Source organism: Dipodomys merriami, unplaced genomic scaffold (genome assembly GCF_024711535.1).
Source record: "Dipodomys merriami isolate MVZ:Mamm:240054 unplaced genomic scaffold, mDipMer1.0.p SCAF_7, whole genome shotgun sequence".
In the NCBI taxonomy this organism is placed as follows: domain Eukaryota; kingdom Metazoa; phylum Chordata; class Mammalia; order Rodentia; family Heteromyidae; genus Dipodomys; species Dipodomys merriami.
Genome location: NW_027206290.1, coordinates 71,320,933 through 71,343,507, shown reverse-complemented (window position 1 = coordinate 71,343,507; position 22,575 = coordinate 71,320,933). Strand labels below are relative to the sequence as shown.

Below are 22,575 nucleotides of genomic sequence, written 5' to 3'. Positions count from 1 at the left end.
ACCATCCAGTCCAGGTCTGGCTAAGTACAGCTGTTTGCCCCATTTCCCTCTAGCTAACTACTGAGGGAAAATGTAAAAGATTTGAAAGAGGCTGGAGGAGGTGGCTTTACCTGTGTTGCAACCTATGACCCACTGTACTCTTCCCCCCCTAAGGCAGCCATACATAGTGGTTTCCAGGGACTGAGGTAAGTGTTCCACATGTTCCTGTTTCATAGTCTCTAGAATTTCTGGCAATATCTTTGCACTCTTCATTATCTTCTAGGGTGGAATCATTGTAGTGGTTTCTTGGGGGAACAGCTCAGGCTGTCGGTGATGGGGTGCTGTTAAAGTGCTGTTATCTCAACTTTTCTGCCCAGGCAGGGGTACCTGAAGCTAAGAACAAGTTGAGGATGTTACCTGGAGCTCTTTTTCTAATGGTCTCAATGTGACCACTCACCTTGGCTGGCCTTTCCCCACCAAACCTGCTACCACACTCTGATGGCACTTCTCCAAAGCAGTGTCTATGGTGTCCCCCTTTCTTCCAGAGAAGACTGAGTGTGAACTTTCAGGGAATGGCATTTGGGGCAACAGGTCCCTGGTTGTGAATTACTATCTTAGTCCATGCTTAGCTGCTTCTTTGTGTGGTGACTGCTGAGGAACTGAGGAAGAATCCCTGAACAGTCACTTCTTATTTGGGATTCCAAACTCTTAAGCTACAGTTAAACAACAACAACAAACACTCTCCAAACTACGCTTAATTCCTCCCAGGTTCTCAACACCTGTATGAACCTCTGGAAGAAAGGGAGGGGCAGGCCTGAGTGGCTTTTTTTTTTTTTTTTTTTTTGGCCAGTTCTGGGGCTTGTGAACTCAGGGCCTGGGCGCTGTCGCTGAGCCTCTTTGGGCTGAAGGCAAGCGCAGTACCACCTGAGCCACAGCGCCACTTCCAGCTTTTTCTGTGATTCAGAGTCTCAAGGACTTTCCTGCCCGGGCTGGCTTTGAACCGCTATTCTCAGATCTCAAACTCCTGAGTAACTAGGATTACAGACTGTGAGCTGGTCACCAGCGCTCTGCCCCTGGGTGGCTCTTTTGTTTGTGCCTCTCAAGATTCTAGCCCAGACAATTGGCTATAGAAACCCCAAAACAAATCACAGACAGCTAGCTGCCCACCTTCATCCGAAAACCCCTCCCTCTCAAAGAGATTACGTTAGGAGTTCTAACTTTTCGTTATCATGGGTGGGGTGGAGCGGGGTGGGCTGGAGTGGCGGGAAGGGAACTGGGTGAAACACCAGAAGTTCCTCGATGGCTCCTTTCTGCCGGGTCTGCGTTCTTCGGTGTGGGAGTCAGCTTTGGGGGATTCAGGGGCAGCAGCTGCCAGATCCCGAGAAGTGATGACCACGATCGCAGATTCGGGTGAATCCGCCCCGCCCGAGTGGGGCGCGTGCGCAGTTCCTGTAATTTCTCGGAACCCGGAGGGCTCCGCGGAGGCATTTAAAAAACAGCCAGACACCTTGGAGCAGCCTACGAGCCCTGTATTCGGAATTTGATCGTAAGCCAGACTCCTTGAAGTCTCGCCTCCTGAAAGCTCCTAGCGAACCCCAGAAGACACCCCGTAACCCGTCTCCCTCCCGCCTCCCCAAGGCCGTGCAGGTGGAGAGATCCCGACCCGCCGAAGCTGCGTCCCGTACGGAACCCCCGCCCAGCTTAGAAGCCCCGCCCCTTCCCCTCATGGAAGCCCCGCCCCGCCCCGCAGGAAGCCCCGCCCGGTCCAGGAGGGGCGCACTCAGCAGTAGTAGTTGAACACGCGGCAGGTGCAGATGCTGCCGAAGAAGCGGCATATGCAGGTGGCGCACGGGTTGCAGCAGGGGAGCGCCAGCGGCCTGCAGCTATCGCGGGTGGCCACGCAGGGCGGGGGCCGCTGGGGCCGAGGCCGGGGCCGCGCTTCCTTCTTCTTCGGAGCCTTTTTCTGTGGGGGAAACACCCGGGCTGCTGGAGCGGGCCACGCCCGCCCATCCTCACCTCTGCCTGGCTTTCCTCTGGCTACGTAAGCCTGGGCCGATGCCTCTACCACTGGACTCAGCCCTTGGGAGCCCCGGCGGGTCCCGCCCGATCCCTAAAGAGCCCTCTCCTCACCCCCTCTGCCTCCATCTTCTCCCAGTCTTATCTGGCTCCGGCCTGGCCCTTTGCTCTTTCTTGGGGTCCCATGGTTTTTGTTTTTTGTTTTGTGGGGCTTGAACTCTGGGCCTGGGCGCTGTCCCTGAGCTCTTCAGTTCAAGGCGAGTGCTCTACTACTTGAGCCACAGTGCCGCTTCCGGTTTTCTGGTGGCCCGAGCAGGCTTTGAACCTCGATCCTCAGATCTCAGCCCCGAGTAGGATTACAGGCGTGAGCCACCAGCACCTGGTGGTCCCACGGTTTTAAACCTCCATCTCTATGCCTTCGCATTTGCATTGTCAATTCTGATTTTATGGTTGATCCCCAGTCCCACCACTTCACCTCCATGGCTGCTGCCCTGGGCCAGGTCACTGTCTTGTGGGCCAGGTCACTGTCTTGTCTCTTTTAGTACGGGCTCTACAGGCCAACCTCTAGTGTGCCAAGGACCTCGTGGAAGACCTGTGGTTGTGTCCCCTGTTTACAGCCTCCTGTGGTTTCTTCTTGGTCCCTGTCTACCTTTTCTCCTGTTGTAGAACCTTTGGGCATGCTACTTCTATTTTTTTTTTTTTTTTGCCAGTCATGGGGCCTGAACTCTGGGCCTGGGCGCTGTCCCTCAGCTCTTCAGCTCAGGGCTAGCGCTCTACCACTTGAGCCACAGCACCACTTCCGGCTTTTTTTCTGCTTATGTGGTGCTGAGGAATCGAACCCAGGGCCTCATGCATGCAAGGCAAGAGCTCTACCACTGAGCCACCTTCCCAGCCCGGGCATGCTACTTCTTAATCTAGGGACATTCTTTACCGTCTGATTTAGGTAGCTACAGCCTTAAGGGACGACTTAGAATTGAGCTGTGTCCAATGCAACTGAGTAATTTTTATTAAAATTTAAAACTGAAGTGGTATAAAAAGTTTTCCCATTAAACACAGTTTACTTTATTAAGAACACATTTCACTTTGTTAAAGATTTAGCACTGAGGGCTGGGATTGTGGCTCAGTGGTAGAGTGCTTGCTTAGCATGCATGAAGCTCTGGGTTTGATTCCTCAGTACCACATAAACAGAAAAAGCTGGAAGTGGCGCTGTGGCTCAAGTGGTAAAGTGCTAGCCTTGAGCTGAGGAACTCGGGGACAGCACCCAGGCCCAGAGTTCAAGCCCCATGGCAGGCAAAAAAAAAAAAAAAAAAAAAAGCATTGAAACAGATGTGCTGTGTCAGCTATAACTAATTCCAAAGACAGCATTAAAAATGTTTCAACTTTAAACACTGGATACATGCCGAAATGTTAATATTTAAACATACTATGTTAAGTGAAATATTAAAGCTATTACAACTTTTTAAAAAATTTGTCAGTCATGGGGCCTGAACTCTGGGCCTGGGCACTGTACCTCAGCTCAAGGCTCAAGGCTAGTGCTCTACCACTTGAACCACAGTGCTACTTCTGGCTTTTTCTGCTTATGTGATGCTGAGGAGTCAAACCCAGGGCCTCATGCATGTAAGGCAAGCACTCTTCCACAACTTTATTTTTTTAAATGTTACTGTCAGAAAATTTTAAATGATGTATATGGTCCACATTGTGTTTCTATTAGACATTACTGCTGTAGGTTACAAAGTTTTTCTTTAAATGCCACTTGCTTAAGGAGGCTTTTTCTGAGTACTCTTCTATCCATTCTCTTTCGTTACCAAGCCTTATTTGTCTATCATCTTTATTTTTATAATCTGTTTATTGATTTATTTGCTACTTAACAGTTTACTTCAAAAATGTAAACTCCATGAAAGCAGGGATATCTTTTTGTTTACTGCTCAATTCCTTAGTGTCTACCATTTGCCCATTATATATTCTAATCTGTGAAATATCTGGTTTGCCTCTTCACTTTAAGGTAGAAGGAGGAGCAGGACTTTCTCAAGATTACTCAGGTTGGATCCTAGCTAATATCTAATCTATTGCTTCCTTCTCTCATTGCAGTGGGTCTGCTAAGTGGAGGCATGTTAAGACAGTAATACTGTGCACATTTCTTACATTTCAATTCACTATTTCCCAAAGTGTAGAAACCTGAATTATGGTGGTATGATTTAGGACCCTAAATAGCCCTGAGGTACATAGTAGAAAGGGTTCTTTTCTCTTTCAAACTTGAAAGGCTCCGTTTGGAGCTGACATATCCTTGATGCTCCTCCAACACTTTTCTCTCTGCCTTTTAACATAGAGCAGACCACAGATTTACAGCCCTTGGCAGGCAATGACATTCAGCTAGACTTCACTTATTTTTATAGTTTATATATATATATATATATATATATATATATATATATGTATATATATTAATGATACTGGTTTTCTATGATAGTTTCATTTCTTTTTTAAGGTTTGGCTTTAAATAGGTGAAACAGATATGGCAAAAGTTATAATAGAAGTGGTTCTGAAAGGACTGAGGTTTGTGATAACTAAATGTATCAGCAGATAGGCTGTTTTGCCCAATAAACTTTTTTGCACCCTAGACTTCTGCGGGGGTGAAGGGTCTGACTCTGAATCAAGAAGCCTTTAAGTAGTTTTCAGTTCTGTAGGTTAATGTAGGAGGTCTGAGAAAAACTTTTAATTTAGTTTTCAGATCATCCTCTTTAAGTTTGATCCCACCCCTACAATGAGAATTCCCAGGCCTACCTTGGAAGACATCGTCCTCTCTTCCGCTTCATTTCTGCTGATCTCTTTGGATTTCTTGTTCAGTGCTTCAAAGAGAGACAGAAGAAGCAAAGACAGATGTTTCTGGGAGACCTTGAGCTGCAATGAAGTGGGAGGAGCAGAGGGGGCTCTGGGAAGTCTCAGCAGGGAGGAAAGAAGGAGGAGTTGGCCTCATGAATCATATCATGGGACTCCAGCCAGCAGGTTCTTGTTAGCCTGGCTGCCAATATGGAGCCAGGGGCTGACAGCAGTATTCTCTGAGGGAAGGCTAACAGGAAATCCAGCGAGTCCCTAGGACCTACCTGTGGCATCCATTAAAAGGCTATTCCCTTGACCTTTTAGCCCTGGGTCACTCAGTCATTCCAGTTGCCTCTTTAACCTGACAGGTGCAAAAACATTGTGATATTCTGAAAATGGACTTAATGTCCTGTACCTGGATGCTCCTGTGTGACTTAATTTCCATTTCTCAGCTTGGAGCCATGGCAAGACTTGAATTTTGGATCTTGACTTCGCCAGGTGGACTTACTTAACTTGCTTGACCTCTATATTCAGGGTTTTTTTTTTTTTTAATTTGCAGAAAAAAAGTTCTGTAATACCTATCTTGCAGCAATAAAAAAAAGCATGTTTGTTTATTTATTTACTTATTTTGTCAGTCATGGGGCCTGAACTCTGGGCCTACGTGCTGTCCCTCAACTATTTAGCTCAAGTCGAGCACTCTACCACTTGAGCCACAGCACCACTTCCGGCTTTTTCTGCTTATGTGGTGCTGAGGAATCGAACCCAGGGCCTCATGCATGCAAGGCAAGCGCTCTACCACTGAGCCACTTTCCCAGCCCATAAAGCATGTTTATTAAGAGAGATCTGGCATATGAAAATGATCAATGATTATTAATGTTCCCCCTATGCTTGCCATAACTTCCTGATATGTCTAGAATGTCTTTTTTTTCCAAGTTAAGAGTCAAGACAGTAAGAGACTACTAGGGTTTTTTGTTGTTGTTGTTGTTGTTTGTTTTTTTTTTTGTTCTGGTTGGTCGCGGGGCCTGGACTCTGGGTGTAGGCGCTGTCCCTTAGCTCTTCAGCTCAAGGCTGGTGTTCTACCATTTGAGCCACAGTGCCACTTCTGGCTTTTTCTGCTTATGTGGTAATGAGGAATCGAACCCAGGGCCTCATTTATGCAAGGCAAGCACCATTCCCAGCCTGAGACCACTAAATTTGAGCTTAAGTGCCAAATTCACCTGGATGGCACTGCTAAGTAAGAACTATATGCCAGTCATTAAACTTCCCTAAGCCTCGATTTGTTCAATTATGAAATATAAATAAAAGTAAGGCTTACTTCACAGAGCCCAGCACACAGCATATTTATTATTTATTATTATTTTGGTTATGGGGAGTGAATCCAGGGCCTGACATGTGCAAAGACACTCTCTACCACCAAGCTACCAACCTAGCCCATGTTTGTTATTATTATCAGGTGAAGTCAAACAGATCTCCCATGTCCTTTGTAATCTTCCCTAGCATAGAAAGATTGGTTTAATCTTAGACTTCATTATATTCTGCATCATTTCCTAAAGTTCATTGTTGTTGATAGGAGTTCTATGACCCATTAAGTTTCAGAAAACCTAAGTTAAATCAAGTTCACCAAGTGTCTTGACTTTAGGCTTTCTGACAGTCTCAAATGTGCTAATCTGCATATTAGGTTGATGGCTTGCAGGTTTTCCCCAAAGCCAGTAAATTCAAGGGACACTTTCTTCCATAGGACTGTTTTATACAGTGAGCAAGAAGGAACCAGGACTATGGCAGTGGATCTTGGTAACAGTCTGAGGAACAGATCTGACATCTATAGTTCCCTCTCATGGACCAAAGTCCAGAAGCTAGGCCCAAGGCTAGGCTACTTACCCACAATAGAGACACCTGATGGGTTCTCGGAGTTGTTTTTCAGGTTCTTGTCATCCTCAGGATTCTCCTCAGGTGCCAGGTGGCTGCAGGCAGTGAGGAAGCATAGGAAGACCAGTAGGGTGGCCAGGAGCAGGCGGGTGATATCCATCCTGAGAGGCCTGAGTGGGACAGAGAAAGTGATCTGCGGTGAGTGAGCCAGAAGTAATGGCAACAGGATGGACATTCCTGCTTTCTAGGTGTTCAGATCGTGTTCCACAAGTGACCCCTTTGAGCTAGAGAACCAGCAAGGCTTAAAATAGGGAGGGGGACTGATGAAAAAAAAAAAAAAAAGAAAGAAAAGGAGAGATGGGGAGAGAAAGAAAGACAAAGGAGGAAGAAGATTGAGGCAAAGAGAAAAATAATGCATTGTGTTGGTCTCTGCTGTCCAGAGGGCAGAGTAGTACTGTTTCTTTCTTTTTCTTTTCTTTTTTTTTCTTTTTGCATCGGGCATGGGGCCTGAACTCTGGGCCTGAGCGCTGTCCCTCAGCTCTTCAGCTCAAGGCTAGTGCTCTACCACTGGAGCCACAGCGCCACTTCCGGCTTTTTCTGCTTATGTGGTGCTGAGGAGTCGAACCCAGGACCTCATGCATGCGAGGCAAGCACTTTACCACTGAGCCACCTTCCCAGCCATACTGTTTCTTTTATGTTTGTTTTGCCCCTTAAGACCCCAGGAGATGCTCGGTCTGGGCAGAGCAGTGCCTCTTAGTGGTGGATGTTTTTACTAAGGTGCAGAGAATAAGGCTAATAATACACAGTGAGAGCAATGCAGGGATAAGTGCAAATATCCTCTCATACACCAGATTCCTCACCCAGAGGAAACTAATGCAGGTGCAGCTTGTGTCAGGAAGATGGACCTTTTGATATGTACTAACTGGACTGGCTGATTTACTAGTTGGAATGTGAAAGTGACAAATAAATCTCACAGTGGATTTCTTCCTGTGGATTTGATTCAATCATGGTTCAGAAATTCAGCGGTATCTTTGCTTTCTCTTCCTGTGAGATTCCTACCCTTCTCCAAGATACTTTTTGAGGCCTGGCCAATTTCCAGTCGCCTGCCCAATCTTTACCTGGTTTAGAATCAAGTTTTCTGCATGTGTGTTTTATTGCAGGAGACTCAATCAGCCTCTACTCTCATTCCAAGCTACTTGAAGGTGGAGGGGCCAGTCCTGACTTTAGAAGTCCATTTTCTACTCTGATTAGCCCTAATGCCAGTTCTGATTCTTTACATCCTCTCATCATTGGGCACTTGCCAATCATAAAGGAACCTTGCGAGTTGGTAGAATGTGAATTGGCCTAGGAGTCAGATTCTTATCTTGGCTCAGCATTAAGAAGATGCATGACTGGGCAACACTCTCTTTGTTGGGCTCCAATTTCTTCCTAGGTAAATGAGAAGAGTGAGTTAATCCAGCTCACTTTTTTTTTTTTTTTTTTTTTTTTGCAGTACTAGGGTTTGAACTCAGGGAACTATTCTTGTGGGCAAGTGCCCAATCACTTGAGTCATGACCCTAGCTGTTTGTATCTTTGTTTTGTGTGAGGACAACTCATCTCCTTGTATCCTAAGGTTTAAAACAACTCCTAAACTCTAAAGTTTCCAGGCTTCTATCTCATTGCTCCTATCAATAATGCTTAATCTACACAAACCTATATCAGAAAAGTGTGGGAACTGAGGCATAGTTTTTTTTGCTCTATCTTCTGTTCTTCAGATTTATGCTTTTTTTTTTTTAATCAAAGCCCCTATCACATTGCTTATGTGTTTGTCTCTTCTAATTGATATAAAAATAAGAGGTCATATTTCTTTTTATCTTTTCGTGCCAGTCCCAGGGTTTGAATTCAGGGCCTGAGCACTGTCTCTGAGTTTCTTTTGTGCAAGGCTAGCACTCTACCACTTGAGCCACAGCAATTCTGGCTTTTTCTGTTTATGTGGTGGAAAGAAATTGAACCAGGACTTCATGCATGCTAGGCAAACACTCTGCCCCTAAGCCACATTCCCAGCCTCAGAGGTCATATTTCTTTCATTTGTTGGGCCTTGATTAGCACAGTAACCAGCCCAGAGAAGTAACGAATTCCACAAATGCTGACTGAATAAATTCAGCTCCTCATCTTTTCTGTTTAGGTATTTTCTGAAAACAAAAAGAAAACTCTATTATTTATATTTTTAGCCCTAGGTATGATCTCCCTTTTTGAACAAAATGTTGTTCTCAGATGTACATTTTGAGTAGGGAGCTTTGATTTCTCAAAGTAACATAATATCAAGTAACATAATGACAAGTAACATAATATCATCCCGTCCTCCCCAGTGTTACTTCAGACATGACATCTGACTAAAAGTGGTTTAACTAGAGGAAACCTAGACTTCTGGATGGTTTGGAGGAAATGCTTTTTCACTGGATACTTAATATAAAGCCAGCAGTTCTGATTAGACATGGCAGTCATTTCATAACTGGAGGCAGCATTAGTAAAAGGCAAAAGATTTATAGGATCTGAACAGAGACAGGATGATGGACCTAGGTTAGATGAAGTTGACACGGTAAAAGGCAGAATGGACAAAGGACAAAAAAGAACAGTGACCACACAAGCACTGGATTAGCCACTTACCTCAAGTCCATTATTCTGTATCCCAAATTATCATAGAGAAGTTAATAAATTTTCCTTTATTGTTTTAAACTAGTATGAATTGAATTTTCTTTTACTCTTAACCCAAGACCTTCTTTTTTTTTTATTGTTAACAAAGATGCAACTTTATTTATTTATTTATTTTTTTGGGGGGGTCTGGTCATGGGGCCTGAACGCTGGGCCTGGGCGCTGTCCCTCAGCTCTTCAGTTCAAGGCTAGTGCTCTACCACTTGAGCCACAGCGCCACTTCCGGCTTTTTTTCTTTTTGCTTATGTGGTGCTGAGGAATCGAACCCAGGGCCTTGAGCATGCAAGGCAAGCGCTCTACCACTGAGCCACCTTCCCAGCCCAAAGATGCAACTTTATTGAGAAGGTTCCTACACTGACCAGTCAGGGCCACAGCACAGGCTTGGGAGCTGATACTGTGACCCCGAGTAGCCCCCATTCTTTGGTTTTAAAAGGCAAAATCCATGAGGTCGAGCCTGGTCACCCTCAGGTGACCAATGGGATCATAACACAAACAAAGGATTGTACAGTCATACCAGACCACACACAGGTGGCCAATAGGCAGAGTTTACCATAAGCATGTGCAAAAGGCAGGGTTTATGGTAAGCAAGTGGTGTCGCCAGTTGGAGCCAGATTATAACCTATCTGTTTTATGGGTCAGTCTTTAACTGAACAATCAAGGGTGATTAACCCAAGACCTTCGAAAGGACACCTTTCCTTGTTAACTGCAATAGAGTTACAGGCAATTTAGATCTAAAGTCAGATATTAAGGGAAAAATTGCAGAGTCTCAGATCTTTTCCTCCTCTCCTGCTCCTTCCCCATCCCTTCTTCTCCCCTTTTATCTGCTTTTTGTCTCCTGCCCTTCCCCTTCTTCCTTCTCACCATTTCCAGTGACCTCTGTCCAGTGCCCATCTTCCCAGTAAAAAAAAAAAAAAAAACCAAAAACCCAACTTGGTCTCCATCTTTGACTCTGTTTCCTGATCTGAATATCTTCTTTTAGTTTTTTTTTTTTTTTGCTTCAAATAATCTATTTCCCACCCCCTCTTGTTCATCCAGCCCATTTCTCACTGTCTGTGGAACAAGTTTCACAATGACTCCATCTCCTTGCTTTTGCTCTTGCTTCACCAACATCATCTGTTCTCTCAACTGCCTTTGGTCACATCTTACCCTTCTTCAGGGCCCCATTCAAATGCTGACTTGAGTACATTTTTAGTACCAGATAAGCCGAAAGAGTGAGTGCTCTACAGAGTTTTCTGAACTCCTCCAACTCTTAAACTTAATACCATATTGTTTAGTACTTCATTGTTCCTGAATTGTTCAGGTGGGTTATTCTTAGCTGTTAGACATAGTTCTTTGTATAAAGGAGGTAGAACAGTGCAGCTGAAAGAAATAGGCTCTGTGGTTAGATGTATGTGACTTCATTACTTACAAGTCACATGAGCTATAAGGACAAAAACACCCCTTTACTCCTCTTTGTTCTTCTATGGGCTCTTTGGATCAAATCTAGGGACCTGATTAATATAAGAACCATTTAATAAGAGAAAAGCATAACAATTTTATTAAATTTTCATGTACATAATGATCTTCTCAAGAGAGTAAAGTCCAAAGAAATGCCCACATAATGATGTTTTTATATTCTTTACACAAAGAAATAGTAAATTTTGGAAGTAATGACAGGATAGATGACTAACTGAATTAGCAAGTCCATTCTAAGGAATGTTACTAAGAGATATATCAGTGAGGCATGTAGATGGGAGTGAAGGATAAAGGTTACTTCATGATTGGCTTGTTTAGGTTCACTGGAGCCCTATACAGTCTGTGGTGACTAGGTTATTTTATGGTCTTTGTATGTGAAGGATCTTCCTTCCCAAAGAATCTTTATGGCTTCATGTGCATAGAAAAAAAGAAATTTGGAAGTGGCGCTGTGGCTCAAGCGGTAGAGTGCTCACCTTGAGCTGAAGAGTGCAGGGACATGCCCAAGCCCAGAGTTCAAGCCCTACGACCGACCAAAATAAATAAAGAAATAAAATAGAGAAATTTTACCCTTCACAAGGGCAAATGGCCCTTTACAGTTTGCCATGTGATGTCAACTAGAAATAATCAATGAGCAAATTTGTCTATTTTGAGATAAAATGTCTTCACATCTTTCAAGAGCAAATAATTTAGCCACTTTGAGCTTTAGTTACTTCCTCTATGAATAGGGACAGCATAATATTCATTGTATAGGGTATTCTATAGGTTAAAACAGGTCTAAGACTCAGTGAAATGTGTGATATAAGTATGTTACTTATATTAATTATAATGTACCTATGATTTTTCTCTCTTAAACTTTTCTTTTGGTTGATCATGGGGCTTGAACTTTGGGCCTGGTGCTGTCCCTCAGCTCTTCAGCTCTAGGCTATCGCTCTACCACTTGAGCCACAGCGCCACTTCTGGATTTTTTTCTGCTTATGTGGTGCTGAGGACTCAAACCCAGGGCCTTATGTATGCAAAATATATTTCCTTAAGCTAGGCATAGTGTATTTATATATACATAAATGTACATACATTTATATATTTATATATACAACATTAAAACATAAATCCACAAAGCATCAAATATTTGCTCTCTAGCAATACAGAAAACCTTTGCCAATCTCTGTCTAGATTGTAAGACTTGTGAGGAATAAGGGCAAGCACATATTTGCTCTATCAGTATCTGTTAATGGAGGGAATGTTTCTTTGAGTAAAGATACTGATGACTCTAATTTAATAAAAGGCTGGTGTGATCTGGGAAAGGTTACCTGTGCCACTACCTAACAATAGTATTTCTCATTAATTTACCAATTTTCAGATTCACATTAATAGAGGGATGGGTCTTTTGTTTTTTGGTTTTGTGTGGTGTTTTATTTTTTATTTTTTGGTCAGTCCTGGGTCTTGAACTTAGGGCCTGGGCACTATCCCTGAGCTCTTTTGCTCAAGGCTAGCACTCTACCACTTTAAGCTACGTGCCACTTCTGTTTGTTTTTTTTTTTTGTCAGTTGTGGGGCTTGAACTCTGGGCCTGGGTGCTGTCCCTCAGCTCTTCAGCTCAAGGAGAACACTCTACCACTTGAGCCACAGTACTACTTCTGGTTTTCTGGTGGTTAATTGGAGGTCTGAGTTTCACGGACTCTTCTGCTTGGGCTGGATTCGAACTGTGATCCTCAAATTTCAGACTTCAAACTTCTGAGTAGCTAGGATTACAGGCATGAGCCACTGGTGCCTGGCTGAAGGCTGTGTCTTAATGAGACAAAAGTTAGGAATGATAAGTTTGAATTATTTATTTATTTATTTTTTTGGTTAGTCATGAAACTTGAACTAAGGGCTTAGGTGATGTCCCTGAGCTTTTTTTGCTCAAGACTAGTGCTCTAACACTTTGAGCCACAGCTCCATTTCCTGTTTTCTGGTAGTTAATCTTGCCTGGGCTGTATTTGAACGTGGATCCTCAGATCTCAGCCTCTTGGGTAGCTAGGATTACAGGCATGAGCCACCAGTACCCAGCCAAGTTTTAATCATAAGAGGAGAAAATATATCAGGAAGAGTTATCACAATGTTTTAAAATGTCCCATTATAATATTCTGCTAAGAATTTATAAATACTGTATTTATAATATTTACAATATGATCTGGAATAAACAGAATAATTTAAAATTACAAAACAATATTTTAATTAATTACATAAAATTAAATGTATATTTAAATATTTGTCCTTTAGATCTTAATTTCTTTTTTTTGTCGGTCATGGGCCTGAACTCTGGGCCTGGACACTGTCCCTCAGCTCTTCAGCTCAAGGCTATCACTCTACCACTTGAGCTACAGAGCCACTTTCATTTTTTTGGTGGTTTATTGGAGATAAGAGTTTCACAGACTTTCCTGCCCATGCTGGCTTTGAACTGCGATCCTCAGATCTCAGCCACCTGAGTAGCTAGGATTACAGGTGTGAGCCACCGGCGCCTGGCTTAGATCTTAATTTCTTTTTAGCATGGTGAATCTAAATTATCCAGAAATTTTATATTTAACTTTGATATTTCTAATTGTTGCTAAAGAAACCATGTTATCAACTAGTAAAGCTCTGACATCAATAGGTGTTAGTTAGAAGGATGAATTAGAAATAAATTAATTGGTAGATGTGTGGTAGAATATGCTGGGAAAATGGGGGAGAATGGAAAAGGAATAGGCTGGACTTGATTGTCAACAGGCTAGGACTGTTTATTGAGGAACAGTGAGGGGTACAGACCTTCCTGTGGGTTTGGCAGTTGTATGAGAGAGTTGGGACAGGTGCTTGGTTTTTAAATGAGGTCTGAGCAAGGAGGCAGAGGTTAATGAAAAAGCCACCAGGTCAAGGGAGGTGGGGAGCTTTTCAGTTGGGCCCATGAAGGAATGTTTAGAGTCAGGCTTAGATAGATTGCCCTGCTGGAGTCAGACAGTCTGCACTTGTCTTTGGTGGGTGGCCTGGCATCTGTGTGCACCTGGGGAAACAGGGTGGGAGTCAATCCTTCATATTCCATCTTTGGATACATAGAAAGAATGGGCCTAGGGTCTGGGAAGGTGGCTCAGTGGTAGAGCGCTTGCCTTGCATGCATGAGGCCCTGGGTTCGATTCCTCAGCACCACATAAGCAAAAAGAAAAAAGCTGAAAGTGGCGCTGTGGCTCAAGTGGTAGAGCGCTCGCCTTGAGCTGAAGAGCTGAGGGACAGTGCCCAGGCCCAGAGTTCAGGCCCCACAACTGTACCCCCACCCCCCCCCCCAAAAAAAAAAAAGAAAGAAAGAAAGAAAGAATGGGCCTAGAGGCAAGTCCTTCATATCGGGTCTTTGGATACATAAAAAGAATTGGGCTGAGAAGGGAGCAACATATTGTTATAACGAGAACGAAGCAGATTCCCATCAGAATGGGTATCTTGTTAAAGCAAGATACAAGGACAATATGTATGGAGTTGGATGCTTGCTTTTGCTCATTGGCTGGTGCTCTACAACTGAAGCCAACGCCTCCAGCTCTAGAGGTCATATATAGGTGGCCAAAATCCACATATATCACTTGCTATGGATACCTAATAATGCAGGAAGATTACTGTGCCAACAGACCAGCCATAGGTCTAGTATAAACACTGACCACTGCACAATGGGCAGGGAGGTGACCTCACCAAGTCAAATTCTCAGACTAACTCTGAATGGTACTAAGGAATGAACTCAGGATTTGCATATGCTAGGCAAGTGCTGTACCATTTGAGCTATACCTCTAGATCTTTTTGTTTTGTTTTGTATTTTATATTTGAAATAGGGTAATACTAATTTTGCCTAAGCTCCCTCAAACTCAGGGTTATTTTGGCTCCACCTCCTGAGTAGCTGGGATTACAGGTGTGTACCACCATCCCCTGCTCTGAGAGTTTAAATTTTAAACTATTCATTATAAACAGGATAAATAAGGGCTGGGGCTGGGAAAGTGGCTCAGTAGTAGAATGCTTGCCTCACATGCATGAGGCTCTGGGTTCGATTCTTAAGCACCACAGAAACAGAAAAAGCCGGAAGTGATGCTGTGGCTCAAGTGGTAGAGCTCTAGCCTTGAGCAAAAGAAGCTCAGGGACAATGATCAGATCCTGAGTTCAAGTCCCAGGACTGCCAAAATAAAATAAAAAGACTGAATTTATTCCTGTCAGTTCAGGATGGACTGTGTTGCCAAATGACTTAAGATAATGTCAGATTTTGCTGTCAAAGGAGTTACCAAAGTGTGTTGAGGGATGATGAGGGCTTACAGTTTTCAGTGTTTTGGAATTTCCCATTACAAGTAAAAGTTTAGGGACCTGTAGAAGACCTTGTTGCTGGTAGAACTCAACAGGACAAAACACTGAAAGCCACTACTACCTATGCAACCATGTTTCTCAAAGGTAATTTGTTCTTCTACTCTGTAGAGGTGAAGACTATTCTTTGATCTATTATATTCCTGATGACAATTCTTCCTTTTAAACTCATCTGCTTTAAGTTACCACTTAGGACTTAAGATGAATTTCTTTTCAGCATGCTGGATATAAATAATCCAGAAAGTGGAGTTGAATCACCTGGATGACAGCATTTAAATAGCTTTGTGATCCATAGCTTTCTCATTTGTAAAATTAAGGGCTAGGAGTGCAGAGTAGGAGGCACAGAACAGAAACTTAGGAAAGATTTTTTTCTGGTGGTACTAAGGTTTTGAATTCAGGGCTTCACTTGGTATTTAGGTACTCTACCACTTGAACCCCCTAAGCCAAGGTTTATTTAATGAATGAAAGAACTGAAGGACTATTCTAGACTAAAGTTCTATGAATCCTGTCTTAGTCCACACAGGCTGCTGCAACAAGACTATAGAATGGGTGCCTATAGTCTCAGATTTCTATTGCTTAGTGACCAAGCAACAGAAATTTATTTCTCAGTCTAGGAAGTCCATGGTCAGAGTGCAATACATTCAATGACTAGCTAGGGCCCTCTTCTGCAACACCAGTTATTTTTTCATTCTCACCCCATAAGGGAGAAGGGGTCTCCTTTGGGTTTCTTTGATAAGGGCATTCCCATATAACTTCATTCAAAACGGCTCTGTCTCAGGGCTTTTGCCACTTCTCAAGGGTCTACATCCTAATACCATAACTTTGGGGTAAAGATTTCAACATTCAAATTTGGGAGGCCATAAATATTCAGGTCATAGCAATTTCCTGATTTCTGATTCTGATGTTGCCATTATTATTCCTTTGGGGCAGGTTAAACAGTTACACAAAGATCTTTTTGGCTGAGAGTGATGGTCCATATCTGTAATCCAAAATGACTTGACTGGCTGGGAGTGTGGCTCAGTGGTAGAGGGCTTGCCTAGCATTCATGAAGACCTGGGTTTTTTTCCTCAGTACCACATAAACAGAAAAAGCTGGAAGTGGCGCTGTGACTCACATTGGTAGTGTGCTAGCCTTGAGCAAAAAAGAAGCTCAGGGACAGTGCCCAGGCCTGAGTTCAAGCCCCAGGACTGGCAAACAAACAAACAAACATACAAAAAAGACTTGATTTACTTGGAAAGAGGAGATAGGAGGCTGGAAGTCTGAGGTTAGACCCAGACAAAAAGCAATTCATTTAAAAAATAAGCCCGTACATTCATTTTGCCGGGTGCCGGTGGCTAGCTACTCAGGAGGCTGAGATCTGAGGATCGTGGTTCAAAGCCAGCCTGGGCAGGAAAGTCCATGAAACTCTTATCTCCAATAAACCACCAGAAAATCAGTAGTGTCGCTGTAGCTCACGTGGTAGAGCACTCACCTTGAGCTGAAGAGCTGAGGGACAGTGCCCAGGCCCAGAGTTCAAGCCCTATGACTGACAAAAAAAAATAAATAAATAAAAATAAAAATTATCACCATATGTAGAGAGCTGCGTGCAGCCGCACCTGGAAGATGGCGCCGGCTTCGGCCCTCCGCCTTCCCGATGGCGAGTGCTCTCTGTGGTAAACAACTCCTTATATGGCTAAGGCAAAGAATCTGGCTTGCTTCCCGCGCACCTGAACCTATTGGTGGTTCCTACGTGGCGTATCAGGGTTGGCTACCCAGCGGGTACTTAAGGCTGTGGGGAATTCTCCCCGGGGTTGGGGTCAGAAGATTACTCAAAGGTACTGAATAAACTGCAGAGAGAAGAGCTCGGTGTCGCGTCTTCCTTGCTGGTCGAGGTGGTCGTGACAGGTGGTGGCCCGTACGGGGACTCAGCCATAACCCCAACGAGGACTTAGAACGCTCTGCGGTCAGGGTGGTGCACTGGTAAGTTCCCAGGTAAAAGGGGGAATCCACGACAAGAGCGGGGGTAAGTTCCCAGGTAAAAGGGGGAATCCGTGACAAGAGCGGGGGTAAGTTCCCAGGTAAAGGGGGAATCCGTGACAAGAGCGGGGGGGGGGGGGGGGGGGGATTTTTGCTCTTCTCTGTAGATAGAGAGAGCGAGAACCCGGGGCTAGTCAATAGAATAGCCAAAAGTAAAAGTAAAAGTTTGTTTACCAGCTTTAAATGTTTAAGACATGGGCACTTCTTCTTCGCACCCAATTTTTTTGGTTCTCAATGAGCTACTGCACTCAAAGAAGTTAAAAATAAAAAAGAGTACTTTAGAGAGATTTTTGGATGAATGTGACATCGTTGCCCCATGGTTCGCTGTCTCCGGAAGCCTCACGGTGGCCTCTTGGGAGAAACTAGGGAGGGACCTAGATTTTGCCTCTGAACAAGGAACGCTTAAGAGCGGAGTGAGACCAATATGGAAACTGATAAGAGGCTGTCTTGAGGACCAGCGTTGCAGTGAGGCGGTAGAGAATGGTCAGGCTGCCCTAGAAATGCTGCAGGAAGAAAGATCGGAAAGGGCTGGGAAAGTAGGGGGGCTGGGAAGTTGGCTCAGTGGTAGAGCGCTTGCCTTGCATGCCTGAGGCCCTGGGTTCGATTCCTTAGCACCACATAAGCAAAAAGAAAAAAACCCGGAAGTGGTGCTGTGGCTCAAGTGGTAGAGCACTAGCCTTGAGCTGAAGAGCTGAGGGATAGTGCCCAGGCCCAGAATCAGGCCCCACAACTGACAGGAAACAAAACAACAAACAAACAAACAAAAAGGGCGGACCACTAACTAATGCTGGATTATTAGCTGCTGCTGTGGTGCAATTAACCCAGAAGACAGGGGGAGGCTCAGGTGCATGCTTTAGATGCGGCAAGATGGGACACATAAAGCGTAATTGCCCCTGAAAAGGGAAAAGTGATAGAAACAGGAAAAGGGACAACAGCCTAAGCAGCCTGGGCTATGCCCTAGATGTAAAAAGGGGAAGCATTGGGCAAATGAATGCCGATCTGTGAAAGACATCAACGGTCAACCCTTAACGCAGGCCCAGGAAAAAACCTATTCAAAAAATGCTGCAAATTTATCTAAACAGTTGTCTAGTTATCTTTTAGGTAATTGAACTGGGGAGTTCGACAGCCTGATGGAACAGCTCAGGGTTACGGTGAACTCGACCCGAGTGGATGCTGGATTGGCAGAGGGGTTATCTTCATGGATCTCCGCTGCCATGAATCATCTTAAGGAGTGGGCGGGTTTGGGAGCCCTGACAGGCCTCCTGGTGTTAGCCTCCTTGGTATGTCTGTGGTGCATTTGCCAAATTAGAGGTTCTCAGCATCGCAGTGCAGCCATGATTATCCAAGCCTTTACAGCCATTGGAGCAGGACAGTCCCCCCATGTATGGCTTGCTAAGACTGGCCTTTTTTGAGCACAGGATGCGAGGCTTGAGCACTGCACTTGGGGTCCACCGAGGTCGTGGGCCCCAAGAAGAGCATGTCTGATTGCATGTGGGTTGATACCCTAAGTCCCACCTCTGTAGAAAGGTATCGGACGGGTCTGGTAATCATTCGAGTGGATAACACCTGAGTGAAGATCAGTACAATGTCCCAAATTTCTCCTACAGAGATCAGACCTCTACTCTTGCCTGTTGTGAAATAAAAAAGGGGGAACTGTAGAGAGCTGCGTGCAGCCCTGGAAGATGGCACGGGCTTCGGCCCTCCGCCTTCCCGATGGCGAGTGCTCTCTGTGGTAAACAACTCCTTATATGGCTAAGGCAAAGAATCTGGCTTGCTTCCCGCGCACCTGAACCTATTGGTGGTTCCTACGTGGCGTATCAGTGTTGGCTACCCAGCGGGTACTTAAGGCTGTGGGGAATTCTCCCTGGGGTTGGGGTTAGAAGATTACTCAAAGGTCCTGAATAAACTGCAGAGAGAAGAGCTCGGTGTCGCGTCTTCCTTGCTGGTCGAGGTGGCCGTGACAACCATAAGCTGTGTTTTTACGCTGACTGTATAGAAAGAGGAGGCAGAGTAAACCTATCCGATATAACACCTCAGCCTAAGCCCTGTGCCTTGTCTGTGTTGTGGATGAGAGACATGGGATAGAGAAATAAAAAGAGAAGATGGTACAGAGTATAACTTTGACTAGAAGGTGTGTATTCATGCAAATAAATACTAAAAAATTAAAGAAAAACAGGGTGGGATACTTGGGGCATAGTTCAAGTAGTAGAGGGCTTACCTAGCAAGCACAAGGCCCTGAGTTCAAATCCCAGTGTTCTAGCACTGAAAAAACACAAAAGATATATTGAGCCATTTCTGTGTACAAAATAAAACTGAGGGATTTACAAATGCATGAGTGTGACTGAATCTGACTTAGCTCTGAACACAAAAGCACGAGGAGTCATGGCTGAATGCAATTGGTTTATGTACCCCAGGAGTCTTATTAATTAATGTGTGGCTATATGTGAGTATATAAATGCGTGTATCCATGCTAATGTGTAAGGCTCTGACTGAGGGAATATGAGACAGCAGTATCCAGTATCTTTTTGGTGCTGATCCTGGGGTGTGAACTCAGGGCCCAGGCACTGTTCCTGAGCTGTTTTTTTTTTTGTCTCAAGGTTAGTGCTCTACCTACCATCTGAGCCACAACCTACATTTTGGAAGTGAAGTCTCATGGACTTTCCTGCCCTGGTTGGCTTTGAACCATGATCCCCAGATTTCAGTCTCCTCAGTGGATAGGAATACAGGCATGAGCCACCAGCACCGGGAAGCTAACTAATTTAGATGGCAAGAGTAAAGAAAAGGAGGGCAGCAGAATGTTGTTGAAGTTAGTGAACAGTGTCAAGTGCTGACTATGTTTGGTGTTAATAAGGTGCAGTCCTGACAGGCCACCCTGGGTTTTTTTTAGTGCCACCAAGTGAGGACAGAAGGGCTTTGGGGCACTCAGCAAGGTGGCATTGGAGGCGATGGAGCTTAGTTTGTAATAGTTGCTTCCACTAGTCCTGTCAAGCACGGATCTGAGGATGTGGTGAAACTTACTCATCTATGTCTGTAGGGAAGAGTGGATGAAAGCCAAGAAATGTTTAGTTGGGGCCCAGCAGGGAAGAACAGCTCCTGATACTTCAGGAGACTCAGATAAGTTAGTGGCTATAGAAGCAAGCTCACTTCTACTTAGTCTTGTGGAACAAAGCATATAATTAAGAAGAAAGGGAAAAGAAAGAGTTCTTAATTTTGACAACACAAAACTTAGCGAACACATGAGTTTTCAGGGGAGGCCTTGAGCTTTCTCTGGATCCTTAAGGATGTCTCTGGCCACTAAAACACTTTAACCCTTTCACCTTTCATTCAGAGCTAAAATGAAAACATCTGGTTGTATATTATGTTCCTATAGCCCAAGTGTGGTTCATTCAGAATTACTGACATGTGAGGACCAGGAGTATTGTTGCTTTTCTTTTGTGTAAGCAATAGTTCAGTCTACAATGGGAAAGGTCTTGTTAGGATGGCCATGACATTCTAGACCAGTGCTGTTTAGGATATAATAAACAAATATTGAAGCAAATTAGAGAATATAAACATCATGATCCTATTTTGTGCACAAATCTTAAAATATCCTCAAATACATATGTGCTTGCTTATGCAAAAGGAAAATGCTCGGAGGAGATCTATGAACATTTTAATAGTGTCTGTCCCTTAAAGAATGGAATTGAGGGGAATGAAATAGAAACATGCACTTTTCATATTATATCTGTGACATCTGATTTTTGTTTAAGTAAGCATGCCACTGCTTTATAACAGAAAACAAGGACTTATAGAAATAAAATACCAGATGTAATTTGACATATACTTGAAGGGCACAAAAACTGATTTATAGTCATATTTGATTTGTGACAATGACGCTAGGAATTTATGGGACTTTTTCACAGTAAAAAATTATGAAAATCTTAAGCAGTACAAAACAGAAGTTCTATTTAAGCAAATAGATCAAGGAACATATAATGCTCAGTAACTATTGTCCTTTCTATAAAAGACAAAAGTTATCTGGGTGCTGGTGGCTCATGCCTGTAATCCTAGCTACTCAGGAGGCTGAGATCTGAGGATCATGGTTCAAAACCAGCCCAGGCAGAGAAGTCCATGAGACTCTTATCTTCTATTAACCACCAGAAACCTGGGAGTGGTGCTGTGGTACAAATGGTAGATTACTAGTCTTGAGCAAAAAGAGCTCAGGGATAGCACCCAGACCCCAGGTTCAAGCCCCACGACCAACAAAAAATAAAACAAAACAAAATAAAATAATTTGACAAATTCCAATCTCCCATAAGAAATCAACATTTGATCTTAGAGCATTTGTCTCATTCCTTCAACAATGAACCACATATGAAAGTAATTTTTTTTTTTTGTTGGCCTGGGTGCTGTCCCTCAGCTCTTCAGCTCAAGGATAGCACAATATCACTTGAGCCACACTGCCACTTCTGGTTTTCCGGTGGTTTGTTGGAGACAAGAATTTCCTGGACTTTCCTGCCCAGGCTGGCTTTGAACGGCAGGCATGAGCCACTGACACTGGTACATGAAGGTAACTTAAAGAAAATATTTATCTGAATGAATATATAAACAGAGTTGGCCTCCACAAGAAAACTTTCATCGGCCTTGTCTACAGACCGGTGAAGAGTCATGGAAGAAACCTCCTCATTCCTATCTCCCAGGCTGAATATTATAGGCAAGCTACCTACTTATCTGGGCTGTGAAAAATTAAGAATTTTGGGCTGGACACATAGCTCAGCAGTAGAGCACTTGCCTAGCATGCCTAAAGTACTGGATTTAATTCCTTGAGCTGCCAAAGTTGTGTGTGTATGTGTACATGCTTGTGCTTTTTTTTTTTTTTTTTTGGTCAGTCCTAGGGCTTGAATTCTGGGCCTGGGTGCTGTCCCTCAGCTCTTCAGCTCAAAACAAGCACTCTACCACTTGAGCCACAGCGCCACTTCTGGTTTTCTGGTAGTTAACTGGAGATGAGTCTCATGGACTTTCCTGCCTGGACTGGCTTTGAACTGTGTTTCTCAGATCTCAGCCTCCTGAGTAGCTAAGATTATAGGAATGAACCACCAGCGCCTGGTGCTTCCTTTTTTTTTTTTTTTTTTATGGGCTTGAATTCAGGACTTCTCACTCTCAATTAGCTATTTCACTCAAGGCTAGTGCTTTCACACTTGAGACATACTGCTACCTCTGGCCTTTTGTGCATTAAGTAGAGATAAGAGTTTTCTCTGGCTCAAATCTCATCTTCAGATTTCAGCCTCCCAATAACTAAGATTGTAGGTATGAGATTGTAGTGCCTGGCTAGACTATTTTTTAAAGCTAAGAATTCCAGATAGTGATAAGATATCATTAATCAAAGACTGGGGCCCATTAATCGTGGCTTAAAGGCCTT

General features: G+C 43.9%; 1 protein-coding gene and 1 non-coding gene across 9 annotated transcripts in view; one reads left to right on the top strand and one right to left on the bottom strand.

Annotated features, from left to right (window-relative positions):
- Positions 1 to 1,709: 1,709 nt before the first annotated feature.
- The window catches only part of Asip (agouti signaling protein), a 189,288-nt gene continuing 168,422 nt past the window's right edge, over positions 1,710 to 22,575 (bottom strand). For 5 of the 8 annotated variants that reach the window (XM_070007092.1, XM_070007094.1, XM_070007095.1 and 2 more), the window contains 3 exons: positions 6,691 to 6,848; positions 4,777 to 4,841; positions 1,710 to 1,942 (listed from right to left, as the gene is read on the bottom strand). In XM_070007092.1, the coding sequence (XP_069863193.1) occupies positions 1,760 to 1,942; positions 4,777 to 4,841; positions 6,691 to 6,838 (396 nt within the window). In that variant the 5' untranslated portion in view covers positions 6,839 to 6,848 and the 3' untranslated portion in view covers positions 1,710 to 1,759. Of the gene's footprint in view, positions 1,943 to 4,776; positions 4,842 to 6,690; positions 6,872 to 22,575 lie in introns of all 8 variants that reach the window. The other 3 variants (XM_070007091.1, XM_070007090.1, XM_070007089.1) reach the window with 1 other exon arrangement.
- LOC138817383 (small nucleolar RNA SNORA51) lies at positions 19,131 to 19,257 on the top strand. The gene has a single exon (XR_011368840.1). It is a non-coding gene; the product is annotated as a small nucleolar RNA SNORA51 (small nucleolar RNA).